Source organism: Brassica oleracea, chromosome C1, assembly GCF_000695525.1.
Source record: "Brassica oleracea var. oleracea cultivar TO1000 chromosome C1, BOL, whole genome shotgun sequence".
Lineage (NCBI taxonomy): Eukaryota > Viridiplantae > Streptophyta > Magnoliopsida > Brassicales > Brassicaceae > Brassica > Brassica oleracea.
This window is the reverse complement of record NC_027748.1, coordinates 37383351-37407576: the sequence shown is the minus strand read 5'-3', so window position 1 is coordinate 37407576 and position 24226 is coordinate 37383351. Positions and strand designations below refer to the sequence as shown.

The following is a 24226-nucleotide window of genomic DNA, read 5'->3' as shown; positions in this document are numbered from 1 at the left end:
ACATGCAATGTGTTGACCTGGAAATCATTATTTGGGAGCTACATTTCGAGGCATTTCCTCAACATATAAATAGATCATAGACAGAGATTGATATTTATAATACTCAGTGATCATGGAGTCTACAGAAAACAATCCTTTTGCATATTCTATATGGAACCAAGAGATATGTCCTTTATTTGATGATTGTATTATGATAGCTACTAACATAGGAGATGACTAGAGAAAGAGAAATGAGTATGAAACTCTTATAAGGTAGTTAGCAGGGTTAAGTTATTACACAAGCTAAAACTAAGACAAATCAAACGACCAAACGTGAAAACAAATGTTAACAAGACAAGAGGAGAAGGTGAAGATAAAATGCATTGAAAAACTGAATGCTTGATTAGTAAGCAAGAGACAAAAATATATTAAAATGCAAAAACCATGCGCCTTGGCGCGGGTGACAATCCCTAGTAATAAGAATCAATACGTCTACTAATACTTTAAACAAAAATATATTCTAACCCGCCCTTTGAAAGGGCGGATATATTTTTTGTTTTAATTTTTTTTAGAAATTTAATTTTTATGTTTTTTGTAATCATATATGTGTATACCATTTTAAAAAAATTATTAGTAAGAGGTTTTGATAATTATATTGAATTTGTACTATTGCATAGCTATACACTTGTACCCAGTGTTTTGAAATCCGATCCAGATCCGCGGTTGAATCGGTAAATCAGGTGATCCGGTATGTAATCCGATTTGAGTTTTAAGAAAAAATCTATATTATAATAGTTGAGTTTTTGCTCACTCCTCAGCGCGCCACGTCAGCGTTTCTTGGGCTCCACTTTTAAAAAGTGTGAAAAAATGTCAAGCTCATGGCTCGAACCCGGGTTATTGAGATATAAACACTAACATTTATACCACTAAGCTAACTGATACTTTGTACATTGATGGCCGAACCAAATATATATTTATGAAGGTCGGAAGCCCTTGCTTCTTCGGCTTCCTCTGAGGTTCGGGCCTACAAGTGTATTATGGGTTTCATTTTTAATGGGATTCATCACGTTATTTGAAAAAAAAACCTTAAGTTTGCAACAATTATGGTTTTCCTATATTGTATTTGAAAAAAAAGTTTAAGTTTGCAACAATTATGGTTTTCATATATTGTAAACTGTTGTCGTTTAACATGAGTTCGGATTTTTTTCATCATTGTCTCAAACAAATCTGAGTTACAGAGTTGCGCTGTGTGTGTCCGTAATCTATTTTTTCACCAGTGACCTCTTCATGTCCCCATCTTAAATCGCTTTATCATAAATGTTCCTGATTTGTAGCCCCTTTGTAAACCCTATATATATGATTCTCATCTTTGATGAACCCAATCTGCATCTTCTAGAAAATGTTTCTCTCTGCCTCTCCAGGTTCTCAAACCGGCGTCCCGACGTCCGTCACTCAACCTTCGAGTCTCTCCGTCTTGGTCGTAGTAGTCAGAGCATAGCCTTTGGCTTCCTCCGCTTCTGGGATTCCCTGAACTTCAAGAAAGACAAACAGTTTGTGGGAATCACGGTTCTCTTTATTGATGAAAAGGTAAGTTAATCTTCGATCTATCACACTTATTTAACATAATTATTTTAATTGATTTCCTAATTCTTTGTTGAATAATATTATTTGCAGATTCCGTGATTTATGGGTTTACTCCCGTCAGACGTGCTAATCATTACATGCCATCTTTGAAAGAAGGTTCCATTGTGAAAGTCGATCATTTTGAGGTTGCTAGGTGCTCAAGCATGTACACGATAACTGATCATCCATTCTTCATTCGTTTCATCTCACTAACCATTATTGGTGAAGTCATCACAGGTGCTCCTGAGATCAATCTCCAGTCAAGATTATAATGTTCGACAATTGCCAAGTGATTGCGAACACAAACCTAGAAACAGATAAACATAGCATATTTGGCAGCTCCAAGCAAGATTACAATCAGGCAAATTCAAGTGGAATGACATACCAACAACTGAAACTGGTAATTAGTTAACAACTTATCCCATATTTTCCTTATTCCTAAAAAATCCACTATGTTTCTGATCTATTTTTTAATCTACGCAATTTTAGCCTCTGTCATGGATAGCTCTCTCCCAAGGATTGCATTGACTATGATTTCTGGGAAGAAAAAGATCTTGCTCCTGAAAAAAGGATTGCGACAACCCTATTGTAAGATTTTAGTTTGTGCAGAACAAAAAACCTTGATTTATTTTCTATTTGGTATAGTGATAGTTGTTGACAATCATTAGTTATTTGCCAATATGTTTTTTATGCGGCATTTCAGAACTAATTTCTCCATTCCAAGCGGAACAGCAGATGGAAGCTAATTTTTCTGGAAAGCTCCTCGACTTCAAGACAAATCAGAAGATAGATGTTGGTGGGAGATTGATCAAGGGAATATTCAGAGAAGTGAGACGGCCTAGCCAGACTTCATCTTTTGTACAGCCTGAGCAAAAAGTGGAACCCACAAAACACGAGAGAAAAAAAAAACAAAACACAAAATTAACATATTTAGACCTTCTCTCTTGCATGTCTAACATCTGGCACCGACGAAACTCAACACTCACGGCAGACGAAGCTGATGCAAGTAAACCTCTCATCAATCATGCTTAAAATCAATCTACGTTTTTCAATCTCACAAACTAAGAAATAATTTTACCTACATGAATCGGGAAATTAGTGCCCACATTCCCAACTTAGAGAAAAATAGGAGTTGAAGTCCTAACAGTTTTCTCAGTATCAAACTAAACAATAGATTCAAGGCCCTTCTATTTTGAAACTCTGACATTTTAAAGTCATGCTTTTAAAAAATATATATATTTGGCCGTATTTCAGATTTTTTTGTCAACCCCAAATCATCTATAACAAAGTCCAGAAAAAAAAATATATAAATAAAATAATTTTCTAAGTATGTAATTCTAAAAATGTTATAAATTTTTTTAAATATATTACAATTCTTTTTTTCTAAAAACAATTGGTGAAATAAGAGGAAAATTTTATTTTATTGTTATTTAAATTGTTAAATTTTTAAATCCAAATTTATTATCTTTTTTCATGCCCTATTTGATTTATATACAAACAATTACCTAAATAAACACTAACAAGTTCCATCACCCTCAAATTTGAACATATAAGATATAAAAATATCAACATATGACTTCGTCTTTCATTCTTATATCAAACTCATCAACCTATGTAATTTTCAAAGTCTCATCCATCATATTATAGACAAAAAAAACAAATAAACAATAAAATCCGGTAAACAAAACTATACAATGCACCTATAATGTAGCCGACTCCGCGCTTGCGCGGGGACTATGCACCTAGTCATTATTTAATAATACAGTAAAACCTACGAAACCCACTAAAACCTAGAACTCGGCTACCAATGAAACCAGTAGTTGAATCAATACATAACTTTTAATTATTAATTTTTTTAAAATTATATTATTAGAATGTTTTTGTACTCTAATTAGGAAGTTAAATTTTTAGTTTTATAAAAAGAAAGATGATATTATTTTGTAGATTAAATAAAACCTGCTAAAACTCAGAATCCGACCTACCAGTTAAACCACTGGTTGAACCAATACATAACTTTCAATTATCATTTTTAGTTATATTATTATAATATGTTTGTAATATAAATAGGAAGTTAAATTTTTAGTTTTTATAAAAAAAAGGATGATATGATTTGTAGATTATGAATCTATTAACAAAACTAATTGTTTGATTTGGATTAGTTTATTTTTATTATCAATTATCTATTATAATTTTATGATAGTCCACTGTATATATATGTTGTAAAATATAATAAAAGAAAATCCACAAGAAACCTGTGTAACTAATTGGTATGAAAAAATATTTTATATTATTTTCTATCACCCAGTAATACAACATATTTGTTATTATCCTCTTTATGTTGTATAATATAAATAAAAAAATCTTTAACTGTGTTTTTGACAGTTCTATTAAGATAGCATCGATGGCATTTTACAATGATCATAAAACGGTATAAATTGTTTCAACTGCGGTTGCGGATGGTTGTAGATAAATAAATGTAAAAATATTTTCTAAATGTATTTTAAATTTAAAAATTTAAATATTATAAATAAAAATATCATAAAATTCATTTTATATTTTAATTTATAGTCACTAACAATATTATAATTTATATTACAAAAAAATTAAACCAAGAATATCCACTATAATTTGAAGTATTAATATTTCTCTTGCCGAAGATGTGAAATTTAAATAGTGTAATCCAATTTCTTAAGGTTATTAGATATATCATAGTTTTCAGGTTTCTTAAAGATATAAAAAAAAACAAAACCTATATTAAAGTTCATAACCCAATTTTGTTTAATCAATTTACGGGTTAGCTGTATAAATATTAGGATGATATGCTTTTTGAAAATAATAATAATATTGATATAGCATTACATACTATAGAAGTTGTATGTAGACTTGTAAGAAATGTATGTTAAGGAACTAATGTCAGTCGACAGTTTTACTTATTAGCTATTGTTAGTTTCTACTATTAAGGAATTAACTAGATATTAACCCGCACTTTCGTGCGGATATATTTATATTTTTAAATTAATATTTAAAATATAAAATATGTTATAAAGATATATATCTAATATCAATTTTATGTATATAATTTTTATTTTGAAAATTTATATTTGTTGAAATTTGTTTGATGATATTGCACAAATCATATATTAATGAAGTATTTTATTTATTTATTTAAAATGCAACATCAATATTAATAGTTTAATTTTAAACATGAGTTTTATATGAATTAATAAAAAAATTATTACCTTCTTTGTTTAGAAATTTTTATTCTCGAAATGTTTTTATGTGAATAAATTAAATTATTTTTGTTATATTTTAAAATATTATTTTATTTAATATATTTTATTTCAGTTTAATGTTTTTATCTTTACTAAAAATATCAAACATAAAATGTTACAACCAATAAAATATTATTTATTTTGTTTTATATAAAAATTTAATTTGATAATTTGAAAAGAATTGAGCTATACTATTTAATTTCAAAATTAGTTAATGGAATATATAAAATATGGTCTATATTAAATATGATAAACAACCAAATGATAATTACCTAATGACAATATATTTATCTTTTCTTAGAAATGTTATTATTTAGATGTATATTGTTTTTGTTAAGAAAATATCATATATGAGTAATTTTAGGATGTCTAGTTAAATTTTTAATGAATAGTCTAACATAGACTTGTGTAGGCAGATAAAAAATATGACTATATTTTAATAGAGTAGAAGCAGTGGTTACAAAATATATATTTAGATACAGATAGAAATTATTATGGTATATTTTTATAAGTATATATTATAGGATTATTTTTTTGGACTAAACCTATATCAATAAGTCATGTTCCTAATTTAATAGTATTGATGCAATAATAAAAACAAAGATGCAATAATCTTTAACATTGGTACGTTATGTAATAGTTTTATCTGCGAACATTCTGTATGCAAATGAAAACAACCAGTATCGGTTCTTTTTGGTCGGCAGAAAAAAAGAGTAACAAAATTAAGTTTTAGAGTATATATTCTATAGGCGATGGTATTTATATTATTTAAAATGCATAATATCCTTTTATTCTACGAACAACGCTATATATATTACTTTATTTAATTTAAATGATCAAACTAACAAAGTAGTGCTGGAAGCATCCATTATTTTGTTTTATGTCAACTGATTTAGGAAAGTCTTGATGTAAATGAGTTTATAATCAACTAGGAATGTCAAACAGGTTGATCCGTCTCATACCGTTCCGTACCGCAATGGGTTCGTCTTCGAGCGGGTCATGGCGGGTCAGGTCTGCGCGGGCTGCGGTCCTCAAAATGGTTGACCAAACCTGTACCGCAAAATATGTAGGTCTTTGCGGATCGGCCCGCGGGACATAGAATTACAAACGAACATATGACTCCTGAACGCTTCAATACATGATTCAGGATGCTTTATCAGTTTCATGACGCATCAGTAAGTGAGTTTAGTCAAGGATTGAACTGGATAAGGCAATACACTAGTTAGTTGAAGATTTTAGTTGGATCAAAACACTAGTTTATTTACTTTTGTTAGACTCTAAACATTTTAAAAATAAATGATACTTTAGTTGCTGAATACAAATATTATAACTCATAAGTTCATAACAAATTCTTTAGTTTTCTGAATCCAAAATTAAATAAAACCAACACCATATCAAAGATGCTAATCCCAAAAATAAATAAAAAGAAAACACCAATCACACTTCTTGTTTCTCATCTTTATCACCAACGAGCAACAAAAAGATAGAGATTTCTCTTCTTCACCATCAACTTCCTCTTCTGCGAATAAGAATAATAGAAGTCAGTTAAAGATATATTGAAACCTAAAACTCCAAAATGTATGATAATGTGAACAAATACATATAGGCAAAACTATGAAGAACCCATTGCGGGAACTAGATCTTCTTCTTCGGTGGAAAGTGAGTTTTCAAACTTCTTATGATGACACGAAGAAGCTCCACCGGTACAGATCGAAGGCGCTTGGGAGACCGGAAGCATCATCGACCCTGAAACCACTGTCACTGGAGCTACATAACGTCGAATCGCCTTATCTCTCTCTCTCTGTTTTAGATGAAAGCAAAAATGAGGACTTAGGGTTACGGGTCTTCAAAATCCCGCAGGTTAACCTGTAGTCCATCCCGCTTTCGACCCATCGCGCTTTCGACCCGTCCCGCGAGGCCTGCAATTTTACGGGCTTACAAAATAGAGGCCCAATCCCACCCCGCAGCAAGTTTTTACGGGCCATGCCCACAGTCCAGCACCTTGATTGTCATCCCTATGATCAACTCTTTCTAATTTACGTTGACTATTCACCACCAATTTAAGTTGTTTTCTTATTTTAAACGGTGGGTCACTAGAAGAGTTGACTAACCAAACGCTATATACATGTTAACGAAAAAAGGATCGCAAGAAAATATAATTAACTTTAAGCAAAAAAAAAATATAATTAACTTACAAAAGTTGTTGACCTTTGTTAAAAGTTAAAGTTATGTAACGTGATGCCGTCATTACTAAGAATATGTCAAGTAATAGTTCAACAATATTGTCGAGGATATGAAGTTCTTAACTAACACTAAGAACACTACTTTCATTCTATGTTTGTTACATGAGTTTCTATTGTTTAACTAGTTTTCAGATATATACTTAGGTGCCCCGTAATAGAAACCTCACATTTAAATCATACAAATTCAATGCCATATAAGATAACCGGTCCTAATTCCTAAAGTACTCAGTTTCTATTACTATTTGTTTTTCTAATCAAATAATTAATTAAGTGGTGATATATTCCTTCACGAAAGATAAATAGTAATCATTCCATCAAATCTGTAGAGATCTTTGTTGTAGAAATAGAGACAAAAGGCAATTATCAATTTATTATGCGCAGTGCGGGTCTGTGGCATAAAATAAACCACTTATCAAGGAGTTGATTAGGGCATATTGATTGTGCTAAAACAATTTGCATTACGTATTCAATATCCATGCAACTATGTCCATTGTTTTGATCATATACGTATACATTTTGTTTATGTTTCAACATGATTTTTTTCGTTTTGTTATCTATTTTTCAATACAACGTACGTGTTAAATTGTTAATGGGTACTTTCATTTAAATACATAAAATTGTAACGAGATTATACATAAAATTAGATCACGATTAAGCATGATTCCCTTACATTGGCTTCAAAATATACAAATGGTTCTGGCCTTTTGGGTATATTACATGAAAATTTAAAGTTTAAGTGAATGGATTTTGAATCATGCAAGTTGCATTGCTCAGCCTCAGACGGTCAGACCCATTCTGATTTTGTCATCATGTAGGTCACTCCCACTAAAGTTCCTTTTCTTTTATTAATATAGCGTATATAAATACTAGTTAACCTTACTCAAAATAGAGCTACACGTGTGTAAAATATAACTTTTAATGGAATTTCTACCCATAAGTTCCTTCCATTGATTAGAAAACTAAGCACTCTTTTAATGTCAAGAAATACGAGGATCTGAATAATTTTTAAGTGGACCAAACGTACTGAATAAACCAAACTAAGCAAAATGTAAATGTCGAAGGAACGAAAGGCGACGAATCTCACCACTACACTCGAAACTCAGGCTTTACCATGGACAATGGAGTGCACGGACATCTCCGATCCACCTTTATATCTGCCTCTATAATAGTATTTAGAGATAAAATCACTCCAGCCCTACTCTATTTCTTCCTCTAAAATAGAGATTGTTATTTTCACCTCTATATTTAGAGGAAAAAATAGCATTCCTCTATAATAGATGCATACTTTTTTATTTACAAAATGATCATTTAACTTTTTACTTTAACAATTATAACCAAAATAAATATTTTTAGTGAAAATTTACTGTTTATATAAATATATAAACATACTTTTTATTTACATAATAGTTTCTATAAAAATATTCAGTGTAAATAATATCATAATTTTATGAATGTTACACTAAGTTGGGTTGGTTTTCAACTTTCACAAAGAAAATGTATTATTTGTAAAGTTAGATAAGAACATATCAAAAATATTCCTTTTTAGAGGAAGAAAGGAATACATTGGAGACAAACTCATCTCTATTATACAGTTTTCCTATTTTAGAGGAAAAAATAGGAAAATACATTGGAGATGGTCTTACCGCTATCGACTTGTCAATTTTTTAGCACCTATTATAAGGATTTAGTCTCGATGATTCAAGACTTTGGAGCATGACCTAACTTCTCCACCGAGCTGAAGGAGCTGATGAAGTCGAAAAACAGATTCATAGAGTTTTTGATAGTTTTTATTCTTCGTTCAGAGTTTTCGATTGTTTTTATTCCTCGTTCTGAAAATATATTATCTAATTCATTAGCTAAGATAGCAAGATATTTTTATAGAGACTTGTATTATTTGATTGTTCTGTTTCGATCTGGTTTTTTTTACCTCCTAAAGATTGAGTAATAGAATAGCACGAAACAAATTGCGTAATGGTTTGTCTTATTGTCATGTAATGCTTTGTATTATTGACATTGATGTCACTATTCATATTAGTTCAAATCAACGAGAACGATGAATGTTAATGAAAAAACTTGTTAAGAACAAAAAAAAGAAACATTAATGAATAGAACACATGTTTTACAATGATCACTATTTAGTATTTACGTATTAAAAAAACAAAGTGTACTTTAGTTAAGGTTCTTTTTTTGCCAACTAGCAACCAACAAGTAAAGTAACAGATGTATCATGTATGTATTCATCAAATAATTATAAAGACAACCAAGTACATTAAATTTTATTGAAAACATTTTCATGTTAGTTTTTTCCCAAGTTCGAAAATTCGCTAGGCGCAACGCGTGTGGTCGATCTGGGCCTAGCGAGTTAACAACAAATCGGAAAAAATTCGGGGAGTAATCGGAGATTTTTTAAAAAAAACTATTATCGATTTTATAGAGATATATATTTGAATCAGTAACAAAAACATAATAATTGTCTGTGGCCCAGCGGTATTGTGTCTAGTTTGACTCTCAGTTCTCGTGTTCAAACCCCAAGTGATACATTTATGGCCATTTTTCTGTGTTTTATTAATGAAGAGCAAAAAAGTCATTTCCGCTTCATCTTCCTCACTAAACATGCAACCCTAATTGCGGCGCTTCAGATTTTGTTCACGATGGTGCTTCAATTTTTTTAGCGATTTGCGTCGTTTAGCCTCTATTTCTTTGTTATTGATGATAAAATATGATAGATTTATGATAAAGGTATCGATTTCAAACTTGAAAAACCCAGATTTTTCTTTTCCCGATTTTTTGCCCGAATAAGGATGAAACGCCACGGCCAAGATCCGTAGAGCGCTTAATCGCCGAGAAAGCGGCCCAAATCGGCGCGTTTTAGAAGATGGGTTTTTTCATATACAGTTTTTTACGATTTGGATTTAGATAATGACACGATGACAAACTAATAAAAAGCAACACAACGTTAGAAGATCCATCAAAATTTGAGTGTTATCAGATGCATTAAAGAACAATAATATTGTTAATACAAGTTTTGTGTCTTTTTTTTTTTGATGTAGTAAAAATGACTAGGTAAAACCGTAAAATAAGTGGACATGATAATTAACGTAACAGGGTCAAACAAAATAGTAATGAAAGAAGCGTTGAAGGAGGTGAGAAAAGATCAAAGGCTTTTGTTGGTTTTATTGCTTCCCCCACATGCAATCCAGGTTGGTCACTGATGTTTCTACGCATCATCATTACACTCAGTGCTTTCAGATTTCACAAATCCAAGAGCCCTACAAAAATCCTGATTAATGGGTATCCATCAATCTTCTCACTTTTATATGTTAATCCATTAAATAAATGATTGAACAAGGAGATTTTGATTTTTCGTTTCGTTCTTTCTTTTTCAGTTTTGGATTATGCCCTCGTGTTTCTAGTGATATACTTGTGTTATATTTACATAGAACTAGATAGTAATTCACGCTTTACACGGGATAAGAGATCTATATTAATGTTGAAATTATATATTATGATTATATATAATATAATAAGGTATACTGTAAGCGATAGTTAGATAGAACTAAAGATATGATTGTTATCGGGAGCGAAACTAGAAACTTTTTATAATGAATTCACTAATATTAAAATTTAATATATGGTGTTTGCAAGTTTGAAAAAAAGCTTTGAAAAATATTTTTTTTTTTTATTTTGCCTATCACGTTTTAGTAGTTATGGACTTAGGGGTATAACACATAAAATCGAAAGAAAAGGTGGATCAATAACATATTATAAGCAAAAAATAAATGTGTGAAATAAAAAAATTATAGCTCCTTTAAATTCAGAAAACATAGTTGCATAATAAAATAAATTGAAGGTTATTTGACCCTCTAAATTGTAAAAGTTGTTCCAAATGCGACCATCACGTGAAACTTGCTGATGGTTCGTTCCTAAAAGTTTCTTCTCATCTTCAAGGTCGTCTAATGCAGAGAAGAGTAATACACTAAGCCGAGACGATTTACAGTGATTCAGTCTCCTCGAAACAGAGATCACCTCATCGAGCAGTAACAAAACCGAGTACGACACATTTATCTAGAAATAGATTTCTGACGTACTTTTTCAGCAATGAGAGGTGGTTCTCAAGAACATGAGTGCTCTGCTAAATGCATGAAAGCATGTACAGAGAAAAGGGTTCTTTCATTAACACTTGGCATCGTACTAAAGTTTCATCGCTTTGTCGTCTCTATGGATCTGTCGATTTAGTGGCGATAGATCAGATGTGTTACCGTTTTTAACAAAAACGTATAGAGGAATAAGGAATCTTTATTGATGTTATGATTATATTGAGAGGGTTGATAAATCAACTAATCGAACTTGAAGTTAAAAGTTTATGGCGTAAAAGTGTTCGTCGGAAAAAGTATAGATGGTATGAAGCTCTTTTAATGGAAAGTTAGTGTGAACGCATTAAATTCACAGTTTTGGTAAGAAAGGTTCTCTGCACGACAACTAAGCGTTTTACTAAATAAAAACTTCTCGTAAAATCACGTCAGCACGTCACATTTCTTGTCAATAAATTTTTAAAGTAAGTTTTAAAAAAGTGATTCTTTTTTAATATATAGAGGATTAATATTCTTTTACGCGGAAGAGTTTATTTTCTTCCACTGCCACAAGGCATTGATTCTCTCCATCTCTCTCCTCTGAGTATTTTTGCCGCTAGCTCTGCTCAAGGTTTTGATTTTGATTCCTTATGTTCCCAAAAGATTTATTTCTTTGTTATATTAATATAAAGAAAACTAAAAAGAAATTGCGTTTTCCTTATTCTATTTCCATGGATGCTTTCTCTAGCCTTCTCTTAGCAGTAGTTTTTTGTGTAGCTGTTGTACACATTTAACATCCCATAATGAATGATTCAGATTCACATCTCTTTTCTTTTTATTCCCTCTCCTCTCAACATCACCTCAAATTTTTTCTATAAATACACACTTCCCCTCCCATACCTTCTCTTATATTTTCAATCATTGTGTTTTGTGACATTTGAAAACACTACCAAAAATCAAACAAAGTGTCCGAAATTGTAGTGTCCATTGAACAAGAATGAGCTACTCTCGTCAAAGCATGGGTTCTGGTTTGTTCCTACTTCTTGTTTTCTCTGTCTTATGTTATCTCTAATGTCTTTGGTGTTTATTTATGAAGTGTGTGCTTGTAATAACTCTGTTTTTTTATTACTCTGCTTGGATATGTTTCTGGCAAAATCTTTGTAGGTAGCAGCAGTGCAAGGGGGTATGAGTTTGGAAGGACTTATGTTGTGAGGCCCAAAGGAAAGCACCAAGCTACTATTGTTTGGTTGCACGGTCTTGGAGACAATGGCTCAAGGTACTATAATGCTCTTTCACATGCCTTGTACTTATGATCAGTGCCCATTTCTTAAGACATGTCATAAAGAGAAGTAACTAATCATTCTTGTAAAAGTATCGCCGAAATGATGAGTTAAGAGATATCAAACCAATGTCTTGTTGTGTTGAACAACTTCTCACTTTGTCTCCGTTCTCTATGCAGCTCGTCTCAGCTATTGGAGAGCCTGCCTCTTCCAAACGTAAGGATCCATGAACACAAACACACTTGGAAGTAATTTTCTGTATTACTGAACTCGTTGAATGGTTTCTGATAAACATATATGCTAATGTACAGATAAAATGGATTTGTCCAACTGCTCCCTCACGTCCTGTTTCGCTTTTGGGAGGCTTTCCTTGCACTGCATGTAAGATCTCTAACACTTTCTCTGAGAGAGATAACTAAACGATAACAACCAAACTCATTCCTTGTCAGGGTTTGACGTGGGAGAAATATCTGAGGATCTTCACGATGATATTGAAGGCTTAGATGCTTCAGCTGCACATATTGCTAACCTCTTATCAACCGAACCAACAGATGGTAAGCCAACCAAAGAGTTATATAATATACTACTTACTATCCATCACAATCTCAAGCGTAACTTGAAAAAAAAATGCTCTTTTGTGGTTTGTTTCAGTCAAAGTTGGGATAGGTGGTTTCAGCATGGGTGCAGCAATAGCTCTCTACTCCACAACGTGCTACGCTCTTGGACGTTATGGAAACGGACTTCCTTATACTATAAACCTACGCGCTACTGTAGGACTCAGTGGTTGGCTTCCTGGCTGGAGGTATATAATATAGATACATTTCTTCAACCCCTTCAAATCATGTCACTAGTTAACATAAGAGACTAAATATTAGAACCTTCAACGTAACATTGCAGGAGCTTAAGGAGCAAAATAGAAAGTTCAAATGAGGCTGCAAGGCGTGCTGCATCGATACCAGTTATACTTGCACATGGAACTTGTATGTGTACACATCATTCCGTAGTATAAACTTGAGTTCATTGTTAATTTCTTCAAGATAAACAGCTGATAGTTATGTTTTTTGTTTGGTTGCAGCGGATGATGTAGTTCCTTACAGATTTGGAGAAACATCTGCGCAGGCACTTGCCATGGCTGGATTCCGACAAGTTATGTTCAAACAATATGAAGGGTAATAAATGTTACAAAACTATTATACCGAAGATACTGTGTTTGGTCTGAGACTGTGAGGTTTGTTGTCAATTCTGTAGGCTTGGCCACTATACGGTACCGAAAGAAATGAATGAGGTCGTTCACTGGCTCGCCTCAAGGCTCGGTCTTGAGGGCTCACGTTAAGGCTTCAAAAAGCATCTATAGCTATTTTCATACATGGTGTGTAATATATTATATATAGTGGGTGGTTTCTTGGGGTATACGTCGACTGTTTTGTGATTTAATTTTTGCTTTTTCTGCTCTTTCGATTCTTGATTATGAATAATGAAATAAAAGCTCTTTAATAATATAATATATCAAGTTTTGTTCATAACAAGTTTCTTGAGACTTTTATTATTACCGTACATCAAAAGGCATTCTTATGTAAAGAAGAAACAAGAAAAACAAAAAACATAATAATAGCTTCATTCAGCAGTGCACATATAACTTCAGACTTGGATCAAAATCTCTACAAGCTTACTGAGACTTATGGTTTGCAGAGACGTCTTTAAGCTTCTCCTCCAGTTCACCTTCCTGGAATTGAACAAAAGGACTTGAGATCATAATGGAAACACAATGTGAATACAGTAAAACAAAAAGGGTTTAGTCTTGGTGATGGTAACCTTGTGCATGTTGAGAATGATGTCTGAGCCTCCAATAAACTCTCCCTTGATGAAGATCTGTGGAAATGTAGGCCAATGGCTACACAGAAGAAGCCATTAATCAGATTCAAAACATATAATATCATATCTTGGAATGAGACTACATATAGCTCTCTGTATAAAGCCTCATCTCTCACCTGAATGATTTCACAGCGTTTTTCAACTCTGGATCTTCAAGAATGTTTCTGGCACCTATAGGAACATCTGAACACCAGAAACACATATTGACTGAGAGCATCTAAAAAAAAAAGGGATGGCTTCAAATATACAACTACAAAGTAGATCGAAAAACTTACTATACTGTTGGAGAACTCTCACGGCTAGTGAGCTAAACCCACACTGAGGAGCTTCAGGGACTCCTTTCATGTAGAGCATCACAGGATTCTCCTTCACATCCTATTAACAATCCAAAGCAAAACATCATCATCATCAAACAACTCCAAACAGATGCAGAACTCAAAATTCAAATAACAAAAGCTCCAAGGTTACATTCTCAACGAGATCCTTTAACGAGTCCGTGGAACCACCAGGAGGGACTTTCTGTGTAGGCTTGAAGTCATCATGTGTGTCTGAATCGCTGGGAACTGAAGATGAGTACCTCATCATCCCATTTTGATAGACTGATGACACAGATGTCTGCAAACACAAAACCATATAATTAAAACGGTTAAATCTCCTAGTAAACTCAGCTAAGCTCGATTCAAGATCAAAACAGAACAAACCATCAAAGTACTAATCTTGTTTATGAGAAGCTCCAGATTCAAGATCAGAACAAAAAAGAAGATCAAAGTAGTAATCTTTTTTTAATAAGAAGCTCATGTAGTCTATGTAGGAGACGATAAAAAGAAACCATTTTTTGAAATTGGGAAAAGAGAAAACTGATGGAGACACATCATCATCAGATATTAAGAAAGAGTTTTGAAGAAGAGACTAACCAATCTGCTACAACGAACGGTGTTGAGAAATCTGCTCGACAAAGCAGCCGCCATCTCTAAATCAAATCAGAATTTATTCAGCAGACGAAAGAATTTTTTCGTGGAGGAAAGAAACGACCGCTTCTTCTAATTGCTACACCGTCTCTACAAAGATCTTTACGACGACCGCTTCTAGTGACGACCGAACCGGAACGACTTCGTGTCATAGCTCATAACCCTAAGGCGTTATACGGTGTCGTTTTGGAGTGGTCACGGTTTTTTCGTCCTTTTGACTTCTGTGGTTTTTTCGTCATTATCGAATTATTATACGGCAAATATGTTTTATATGGTTCTGTAAATTTTTTTTTTTTTTGTCGGCAACAAACAAGACTCATATAATCTCTGTTGACCAAACTAGTAGTTCTGCGTCCATATGGACAACAAACAACGGTTGATTTCTTACACTACGTTCAATACTGTCCGCTATTGAATTCTGCGTCTGTGGTATATGGATGAACTCTAAACTGTTGAAACTCGTCTTCAAAAACTGTATATCTTCCAAATAACTTGTAAATGCTGGCCACTCTTCAAGATCAGAAACCATCTTCACCAAATAAGAACAATCCGTTGCAAAAGTGACGTTGAAATGTCTTAGCTTCCTTATACATTTCATAGCCCAAATAAGAGCTTCTATCTCCGGGTGAAAGGGTGATTGACTCGCTCTTGTATTTCTTTCTCCCATTAGACCATCAAAACCCTCTAGCGTACTATACCACCCTTGGCCCAAAAAAATTTCGTCGTCTTTCCAAGATCTATCCGTGAAACACCATATACTTGGAATAGATGGAACAGACGCGTCCGTTGCAATCCGAGCTTGGACTGTTCTCTGCGTAATTAGAATTTGCGCCTCAGCCCAGAGTACCGACTCCGTTTCTGCTAATTTAAGAGTTTCCCGCAGATCGATATCCAGTATACTGAAAATTTTGTTATTCCTTCCTTTCCATATATATCATAAGATCCATGCAAGTTGATGATTTTCCATATCCGGTGTAACCCTCCAAAATAAGTGATCCATGTTTGAAATAGAGATTGTAAGGGAAAAATGTCTGGGTTCGACGGAATTCGTGAAAGTGGCCAAACCTGAATTGCTGGTGAACATTCAAATAACACATGATTATGGACTCTTCGGATGCTCCACATCGTGCACAAGTTGTGTCCCCATGGATTCCCCGTGAGCGTAAATTTTTCTTCACCGCTATACATCATGTTACTGGTTGCCAAAAAGTGTTTTATCTTAGATGTGCAAGGTACTTTCCAGCAATGCACCTTCAGGGGTAAAACCGAAGGACCATACTCTGGTATTGTCCGTCCACTGTCGGGGTACACTCGTTTTACCTGATATCCAGATTTAACTGTATAAATCCCACTTTTAGAAAAATGCCATCCATCCCGATCTTCTACCTGAAATCGACTTAAAGGAATACTCTCAATATTGCATCTTCCGGGTCCACCAGAGTCCGAATAGCCTGTGAATTCCATGTTTTGGATGTTACATCTATGAGAGAATCCACTGTAAGGTCCGGATAAAGATTGTGTTGATTTTTATTTGCTGGTCTCGGGCGAGTGGATGGAAGCCAGAGATCATTCCATACTGAGATAGATGATCCTGATCCCACCTTTTTGATTAGTCCTTTGCTAACTAGATATCTAGCATAGATAATACTACGCCAGCCATAAGATAACGAGTACGATCTAATAGGTTCCAGGGGTGATGCATTCCTGAAATACCTTTCTTTGAACACTCGAGAAAATAAAGTGTTTGGTTTTTCAATCAGCCTCCATAGTTATTTCCCAAGCATTAATGTATTGAAATCCGTGAGATCTTTGAAACCCAGCTCTCCTTCATCCTTAGGGGCACAAATTTTATCACATGATTTCCAATGCATACGACGAGTATTTTCTCCCGGACTTCACCAAAACTGTGCCACTGTACTCGTCAGCTTCTTCATCACCGTTTTCGGGATACAGTAACAGGATATTACGTAATTTGGCAGAACTGTTACCACATACTTTATAATTACTTCTTTACCCCCACTTGGTAAAGAACTTGAAAATCCATTCATTTACTCTATTGTTTAAAAGCTCTTGAACGAACCCAAAAACTTGGATCTTTGATCCTCCCAAATTCTCAGGTATCCCCAAATATGATCTCATCCCACTTAAATTTTGTATTCCGAGAATATCCCGCAAATCTTGTCTCAATAGTTCATCAATCTTGTGCCCAAATTGGATCGAAGATTTTTCAAAGTTTATCTGCTGTCCTGAAAATGCTTCGTATTCCTTTAAGATTCTGAGAATAATCTGATATTCCTCACTTTTTATTTTGCAGAAGAAAAGACTATCATCCGCAAAGAGTAAATGAGAGATTGGAGGACAAACCCTTGCAACCTTTATACCTGTTAGGAGTTTCTCTCTCTGCCTTTTTAATGTTCGCTACCAATTTCCGTACACAAGGAGATAAAGAATTCTCTGACGTAAACTCTGCTGCGGAATTATGTGAACCTTTGGTTGCCCATTTAGTAAAACTCGATACTAGACCGATATGGTTCTGTAATGTATAACAAAGAAAAGATGAGATTAAGAATATTTTATAAGGTTGGAGTATACAATAAAAATAACTTACGTATGATTTTTTTTTAAATCAATAAAGCATCATTAAGATTTTGTTTAAAAAATAATATTTATAATATGTAGTTAAATTTTGTTATTATCTTATTTTAAAAATATTTTCAAACTCGATTTATTTTTGTTACTAAAATTTTATATGTCAATAATTAATTGAAGCCATATCACATTCATAACACATTTTTAACCAAAATATGTCATCATATTTTTTCAAAATGAATAGACATTAACAAAAAAATGAGAAAATTTTAAACACTTAGAATTGTTTAGGTTAATGGAAGTATATGGAACACATTCAGTTTAAACATCTACATTGATTACAATACTAATGCTTGAAAATCCATTGCATAAAGTGGACCATGGTATGGGATTAATACCAGTTTATTATAACAAAAATACAAATTGGACGACACAAAAAAAGTTGTAACACGATCGAATATAAACTTATTGGCTGGAAATTAGAAGTCTCCAGGATCACCATCACAACGAAAGAAACAAAACGGAATCACAAACACATGGACACAACAGAAATTACAAAACAAAGACACATGACATTATTGAAACAAAAGAAAGACGCGTTCATATATAGTTCCTGTTATTCTCACTTCCTCTCATAAGTATGACGAGTCGGATCAGTGCTCCGAGTAGTACCAGTGGTTGTGCCTGGATAATGTTCCCTGTCTTCTTCCTCCGTTGCCATTCCAAAAGTGTGTTTCACCGCATCAGCTGCACCCATAGCCATCTGCTTCACATGCTCACCTGTCTGGCTCAAGAACCCACCGGTCTTGTCTCTACCGGCTTCAGCCGTCTCTTTCGTGTACTGAGCCGCGTTTTGCGCCGTCTCCTTTGTGTACTGAGCTGCGTCTTGAGCCTTTTGCTTCACGGCTTCACCTGTCTCCGACAGGTAGCTCCCGGTCTTGTCCTTCGTCTCACGGGCTTTTTCTTGAGCCGTCTGGGCAGCTTGAGATGTCTTCTCTTTTGCTGATTGGGTAGTTTCATGACCCTTTTGCTGGGTAGTTTGGGCAGCTTGAGATGTCTTGTCTTTCGCTGCCTGGGCCGTCTCTTGAGCCTTTTGTTGGGTCGTTTGGGCAGCTTGAGATGTCTTGTCTTTAGCTGCCTGGGCGGTCTCTTGTGCCTTTTGTTGGGCCGTTTGGGCCGTCTGGGAAGTCTTGTCCTTGCCTTCCTCAGCCTTGTCCCTCATTGCTTGTCCTGTCTTCTCCTGTATTACACAACCAAATCATCTTTATAATTTGTAAACAGAATGAGATTTACGTATATAGATATGTACACATAGATACTCTTATTACCTGAGTCTTGCCTCTGGTTTCACCAGCTTTGTAGCTTTGTTGGTTAGACGCCATTTTTCTTTTCTTCAAATGTGTAAAAATATGAAACGACAATTAAAGCTTTTTCTCAAAGTGATTGTTGCTGTGTATAAACTGTGTATTGTCTCTCCAAACCATCGGGACATTTGTAGTGTGTCTTGGTCGGTTGGAGAACGGGACACGTGTAAGCACAGAAGATACGTGTATAGCTGCATGGTATGCTGAGACTAAAACTAATTAAATTAGGAGTATGGGGGTGTTGTACTTTGTGAGTATTAGTATGCGGGTTCTCGATCCTGTACGTGTTGTCCTCTGTGGCTGCGACACATCATGGTTGATTGAAAGATACTTGATACGTGGTGACACAAGAAGTGTCGTCACCGCATGTTATAATATATTAATATGGCTTATCTTAACTTTTGTTCTTCATTGTGTATCGGTCGTTTCGTGCATGTTCCGTGACCCTGTCAAACAATCAAACATCACTTAGAGATAGATAGTACAATTAAAATACTCTTTATTGTTCTGAAATTAAAATTGATAATATAAAAGTATTCACCCAAAACGAGCAACTTCGAGGTTAGTCCTTGAACTACGTATACTCACCTCCACATATGATTAGCCTTGTTAGATGTGTGACAACTAGCCAATGAAATACAACCCACGTTGACGGATGCACGTTGAAAATATTAACACAAATGTTAGAACAACATATATGTAGTAAAATTCGAATGGCGCCGGATGACGATGATATAGACGCGCACCCACGATAAATTAACAACAGTTTAGTATTTTTTTTTTTGTAACTCTGATATCTGGGCAGCCACATTCCCAACTATCTCTCCGTAGGGGGTTCAGCGCCCCAACGGAAGGGATGTTAAATCCGTTGTAGCCAAGGCTCGAACCCGGGTGGCAGGCAATACAACTGTACCTCTTTTACCACCAAACCACGAGCGCTTGGTTTAGTTTAGTAAATTTTGTATGGCAGCAATGCATATGATACTATAACGGAGAAAAAGAAACAAAATATGAGTACTTCAACAACGTATCAAACACATCCAGTATATGATCAAATCACAGTTGCAGCTTAACTTTAACTTTAATGATCCCATCTATTTTATTTCTCAAACACACTACTGTTTACCAATAGGCACAGGGCTGTGCCTGACATTTTCCAAACTAGAAGCAAGAAAAAACAAATTGGCCCCATAAGCAAATTAAGAGACTAAATGAAACTAACAGATTGAAAGTATTAGATTAACAAAACTCTACCAGTGTAATCTTAGATGATGTTGAAGAAACAAAAGAATTTGTCGCTTTGTTAATTGAGAGTTAAGAAAATAATCAGAACACACTCGATTTTTTTTGTCAACATCGGAAAACAATCTATTAGGTTTGGTAACTAGGCATGGGACTTATTATCCGAGATCCGCTCCGGATCCGTTCCGAAAATAGGATATCCGGGGTGCCCGGATCCGAATCCAGATAGTAAAATCTTGGATCCGTGCAAACCGAATCCGGATCCGGATATCTTAATTTTTAGGTCCGGATATCTGGATTCGGATCCGTATTTTTAAAATACATTAATTTTTAAATTTTATTAATATTTATATTTGATATATTAATATTTATACATGAATTAATCTTATAATATTATATTTTAGTTTTTACAATATTATAAACATATATAAATATATTTATAAATATTAATTTATGTATATATTAAAAAAATTAGTATTTTTGTTAAAAAAATTATTTTTAATTATTTTGACGGATCCGAATCCGGATCCGGATATCCGCAGATAATAGAATATCGAAACGGATATCCGAAACATGGATATCCGGAAACCACAAATCCGGATCCGGATATTAAATCCACGGATCCGGATACCCTAAATTTCCCGGATATCCGGATCCGTTCCAGGACTATTGGTAACTGGTTCTATTTTTCTTTTTAGGCATTTATATAGTTAATGTTGATCATTAACCAATTTCCTTTTTATTTATTTTTCTTTTTTTAATAAGTGAAGTTAGTTTTTCTTTATTTTCGTTTATCAAAAAGTATTAACTAAAATAAAACAAAACATCTAACTAGGCATTTGAACCCAGGGCGTCTGGAATAGGTTAACTAACCGCTGCTTACATCATATGGGCTACTTAATTATTATGAAAATTGGCCCCAAGATTAGTTTTAAACTTGTTGGACCTCAAGCAAATGCCTGATTAGCTTATATCGAGGCACGGTCCTGAATAGGCAGTAAGTTTATATATTTTCCTATTTTATATAGTCAGATTCTTCTCCTTATTTATCTTTATCTACAACCATTTTATAGCATTATCATTGAGAATCCCTTGCATAATCTATAAGCAGATGAAAATAATAAAATATATAAGAGAAAAACTAAGAGGAGTCTTTTATTTGTGAGAAACTCAAATTACAATATTTGTCTCACACTGCAAGAAAACATAAATTTAGCGAGGAAATTTAACGAGGAAAAGTAATCGTCGTAACTTTACGTCGACTTTACGAGGAACTTACGAGAAAATATAAAATCAACGTTATTTCTTTGTAAAATAACGACAAAATTATTTCGTCGTAAAGTCGATGTAATATCTTGTGGCTTTTACGAAGAATTACGATTTCCTCGTAAGCTCGACGTAAACGTAGCGTGGACTTTACAAAGAAATATTTTACGTCAACTTAGCGAGGAAATTTGAGTTGTAACACGTTTTTTTTTTCGGCCACCAAACTAAATTTCGTCGTAAATTCCTAGGAAAATTACAACTACCAGATTCGAAAATTTCCTATAAATATGGACATTTGAACATCATTTTAAACACACCAACAAGAAGAAAAAAAACGTGAAAGAAAAACAAATGTCGGGCCCCGGGAATATTTTTGAGTTGCGGAGGTGGATGTATATGCATAGAGATGCTAACGGGAGAGTGACGAAAGAATACCTTGCGGGGCTGGAGACATTTATGCATTAAGCAGATTCCACACCGCTCTCTCAAGAAAGTGGTAAGATGTTCTGTCCTTGTCGGAAATGCAACAATTCGAAATTGGCAAATCGTGAAAATGCTTGGAAGCATTTAATAAATAGAGGTTTCACGCCAAATTACTATATCTAGTTTCAACATGGTGAAAGTTATAATTATGATCAGAATGAAGCTAGTAGTAGTAATAGCTATTTTCAGTAAGAACCGGTTGATCATCATTTGCATAATGAACATAGTTACCATTAGGAAGAGCAGATGGTAGATTATGATAGGGTTTATGAAATGGTAGTTGATGCATTTGTAGCTCATGATGAAGATGAAAAACCTAATATAGATGCAAAAAAGTTTTATGAAATGTTAAATGCGGCGAATCAGCCACTTTACAGTGGTTGTAGAGAAGGTCTCTCTAAATTGTCGTTGGCTGCTAGAATGATGAATATTAAAACTGATCACAATCTACCTGAAAGTTGCATGAATGAATGGACAGACTTGTTTAAAGAGTATTTGCCGGAAGACAATGTGTCTGCTGATTCTTATTATGAGATTCAGAAACTGGTTTATAGTCTTGGGTTGCCTTCGGAGATGATAGAGTATTGCATCGACAACTGTATGATCTACTGTGGAGATGATGAGAAGTTAGAAGAATGTCGATTCTGCAAGAAGCCACGATTCAAGCTGCAATGACGGGGACGTAATAGGGTACCGTACCAAAGGATGTGATACCTACCAATTACAGACAGATTGAAAATATTGTACCAATCAGAGCATACTACCGTAATATGTCTGATTCTTACGGTGTTCATCACAACTGGCACAAGAATATTATATTGTGGGAGTTGCCATATTGGAAGGATCTTCTTCTGCGTCACAACCTCGACGTGATGCATATATAGAAGAATTTCTTTGAGAACATCATGAATACAATATTGAATGTCACAGGGAAGACAAAAGACAACATAAAATCGAGGTTAGACTTGCCGGATATTTGCTCAAGAAGTGAGTTACATATAAAAAGCAATGAACAAGTTTCCGTTTCGATATTTAGATTGTCTTCAGAAAAAAAGTCGGTGCTGTTCAACTGGGTTGCATCAGAAGTGAAGTTCCCCGATGGGTATGTTTCAAATCTCTCTAGATGTGTTGAAAATGGTCAAAAGTTCTCCGGGATGAAGAGTCATGATTGTCATGTGTTTATTCAACGACTACTTCCCTTTGCATTTTCGGAGCTACTTCCAACAAACTTACATGAAGCACTTGCAGGTAGTATATTATAACGCAGTAGTTTTATAATGGTTTAGTTTGCAATAATATATGACTAATAGAATGTGTTTAATTGTTTTTGAAATATACAAGGCATTGGAGCATTTTTCAGGGATCTGAGCACGCACACTCTTAAAGAAGAAGTCGTGGAACAGCTTCAGCAGAACATTCCCATCTTATTGTGCAACTTGGAGAAGATATTTCCTCCGGGATTTTTTGACGTCATGGAGCATCTAGCTGTCCACCTCCCATATGAGGCATTGCTTCGTGGACCTGTACATTACTGATGGATGTACCAGTATGAGCGAGCCATGAAATATTTGAAAGGGAAAACAAAGAACCTCGCAAAAGTTGAAGATTCTATAATTGCTGGAATTTTGACGGAAAAAATTTCTCACTTCACATCGTACTACTTTGCGTCAAAAGTACGTACCCGGAAAAAAGCTACAAGAAGATATGATGATGGTGGTGTCGCGTCAACATATGCAGTTGCTGGTGTTCCAGACATCTTTAGCCAGATTGGGCGACTCTGTGGGAAATTAAAAAATGTTTGGTGGTCGAGTGAAGAAGACGCTCATAATGCACACACCTATATTCTTCTCAATTGTGAGGATCCATTGATGCATTATTTTGAAAGGTAACATATCTGGATACTTCTAAACACCTATAATTATAAATTGTATAATTGCCAAAGATTAATTAATATAAAATATGATTTTACAGCCTA

At 34.1% G+C, this 24226-nt stretch overlaps 3 protein-coding genes across 3 annotated transcripts; 1 reads left to right on the top strand and 2 right to left on the bottom strand.

Moving 5' to 3' along the window:
- Window positions 1-11861: 11861 nt before the first annotated feature.
- On the top strand, window positions 11862-14052 carry LOC106325383 (acyl-protein thioesterase 2-like). Its single transcript, XM_013763443.1, has 9 exons — window positions 11862-12215; window positions 12352-12463; window positions 12647-12683; window positions 12779-12848; window positions 12917-13021; window positions 13119-13269; window positions 13365-13447; window positions 13543-13636; window positions 13716-14052. The coding sequence occupies exons 1-9, from the start codon at window positions 12185-12187 to the stop codon at window positions 13798-13800; spliced, it is 768 nt and encodes a 255-aa protein (XP_013618897.1). The 5' UTR covers window positions 11862-12184; the 3' UTR covers window positions 13801-14052.
- On the bottom strand, window positions 13943-15503 carry LOC106325394 (monothiol glutaredoxin-S15, mitochondrial-like). The gene is made up of 6 exons (XM_013763451.1): window positions 15254-15503; window positions 14808-14954; window positions 14615-14714; window positions 14456-14522; window positions 14280-14358; window positions 13943-14190 (listed from the first exon to the last, which is right to left on the bottom strand). Exons 1-6 carry the CDS (start codon window positions 15305-15307, stop codon window positions 14134-14136), a joined length of 504 nt encoding a protein of 167 aa, XP_013618905.1. The 5' UTR covers window positions 15308-15503; the 3' UTR covers window positions 13943-14133.
- Window positions 15504-18313: 2810 nt separating this feature from the next.
- On the bottom strand, window positions 18314-19348 carry LOC106297709 (late embryogenesis abundant protein 76). Its single transcript, XM_013733903.1, has 2 exons — window positions 19225-19348; window positions 18314-19136 (listed from the first exon to the last, which is right to left on the bottom strand). Exons 1-2 carry the CDS (start codon window positions 19276-19278, stop codon window positions 18519-18521), a joined length of 672 nt encoding a protein of 223 aa, XP_013589357.1. The 5' UTR covers window positions 19279-19348; the 3' UTR covers window positions 18314-18518.
- Between the last annotated feature and the right edge of the window lie 4878 nt (window positions 19349-24226).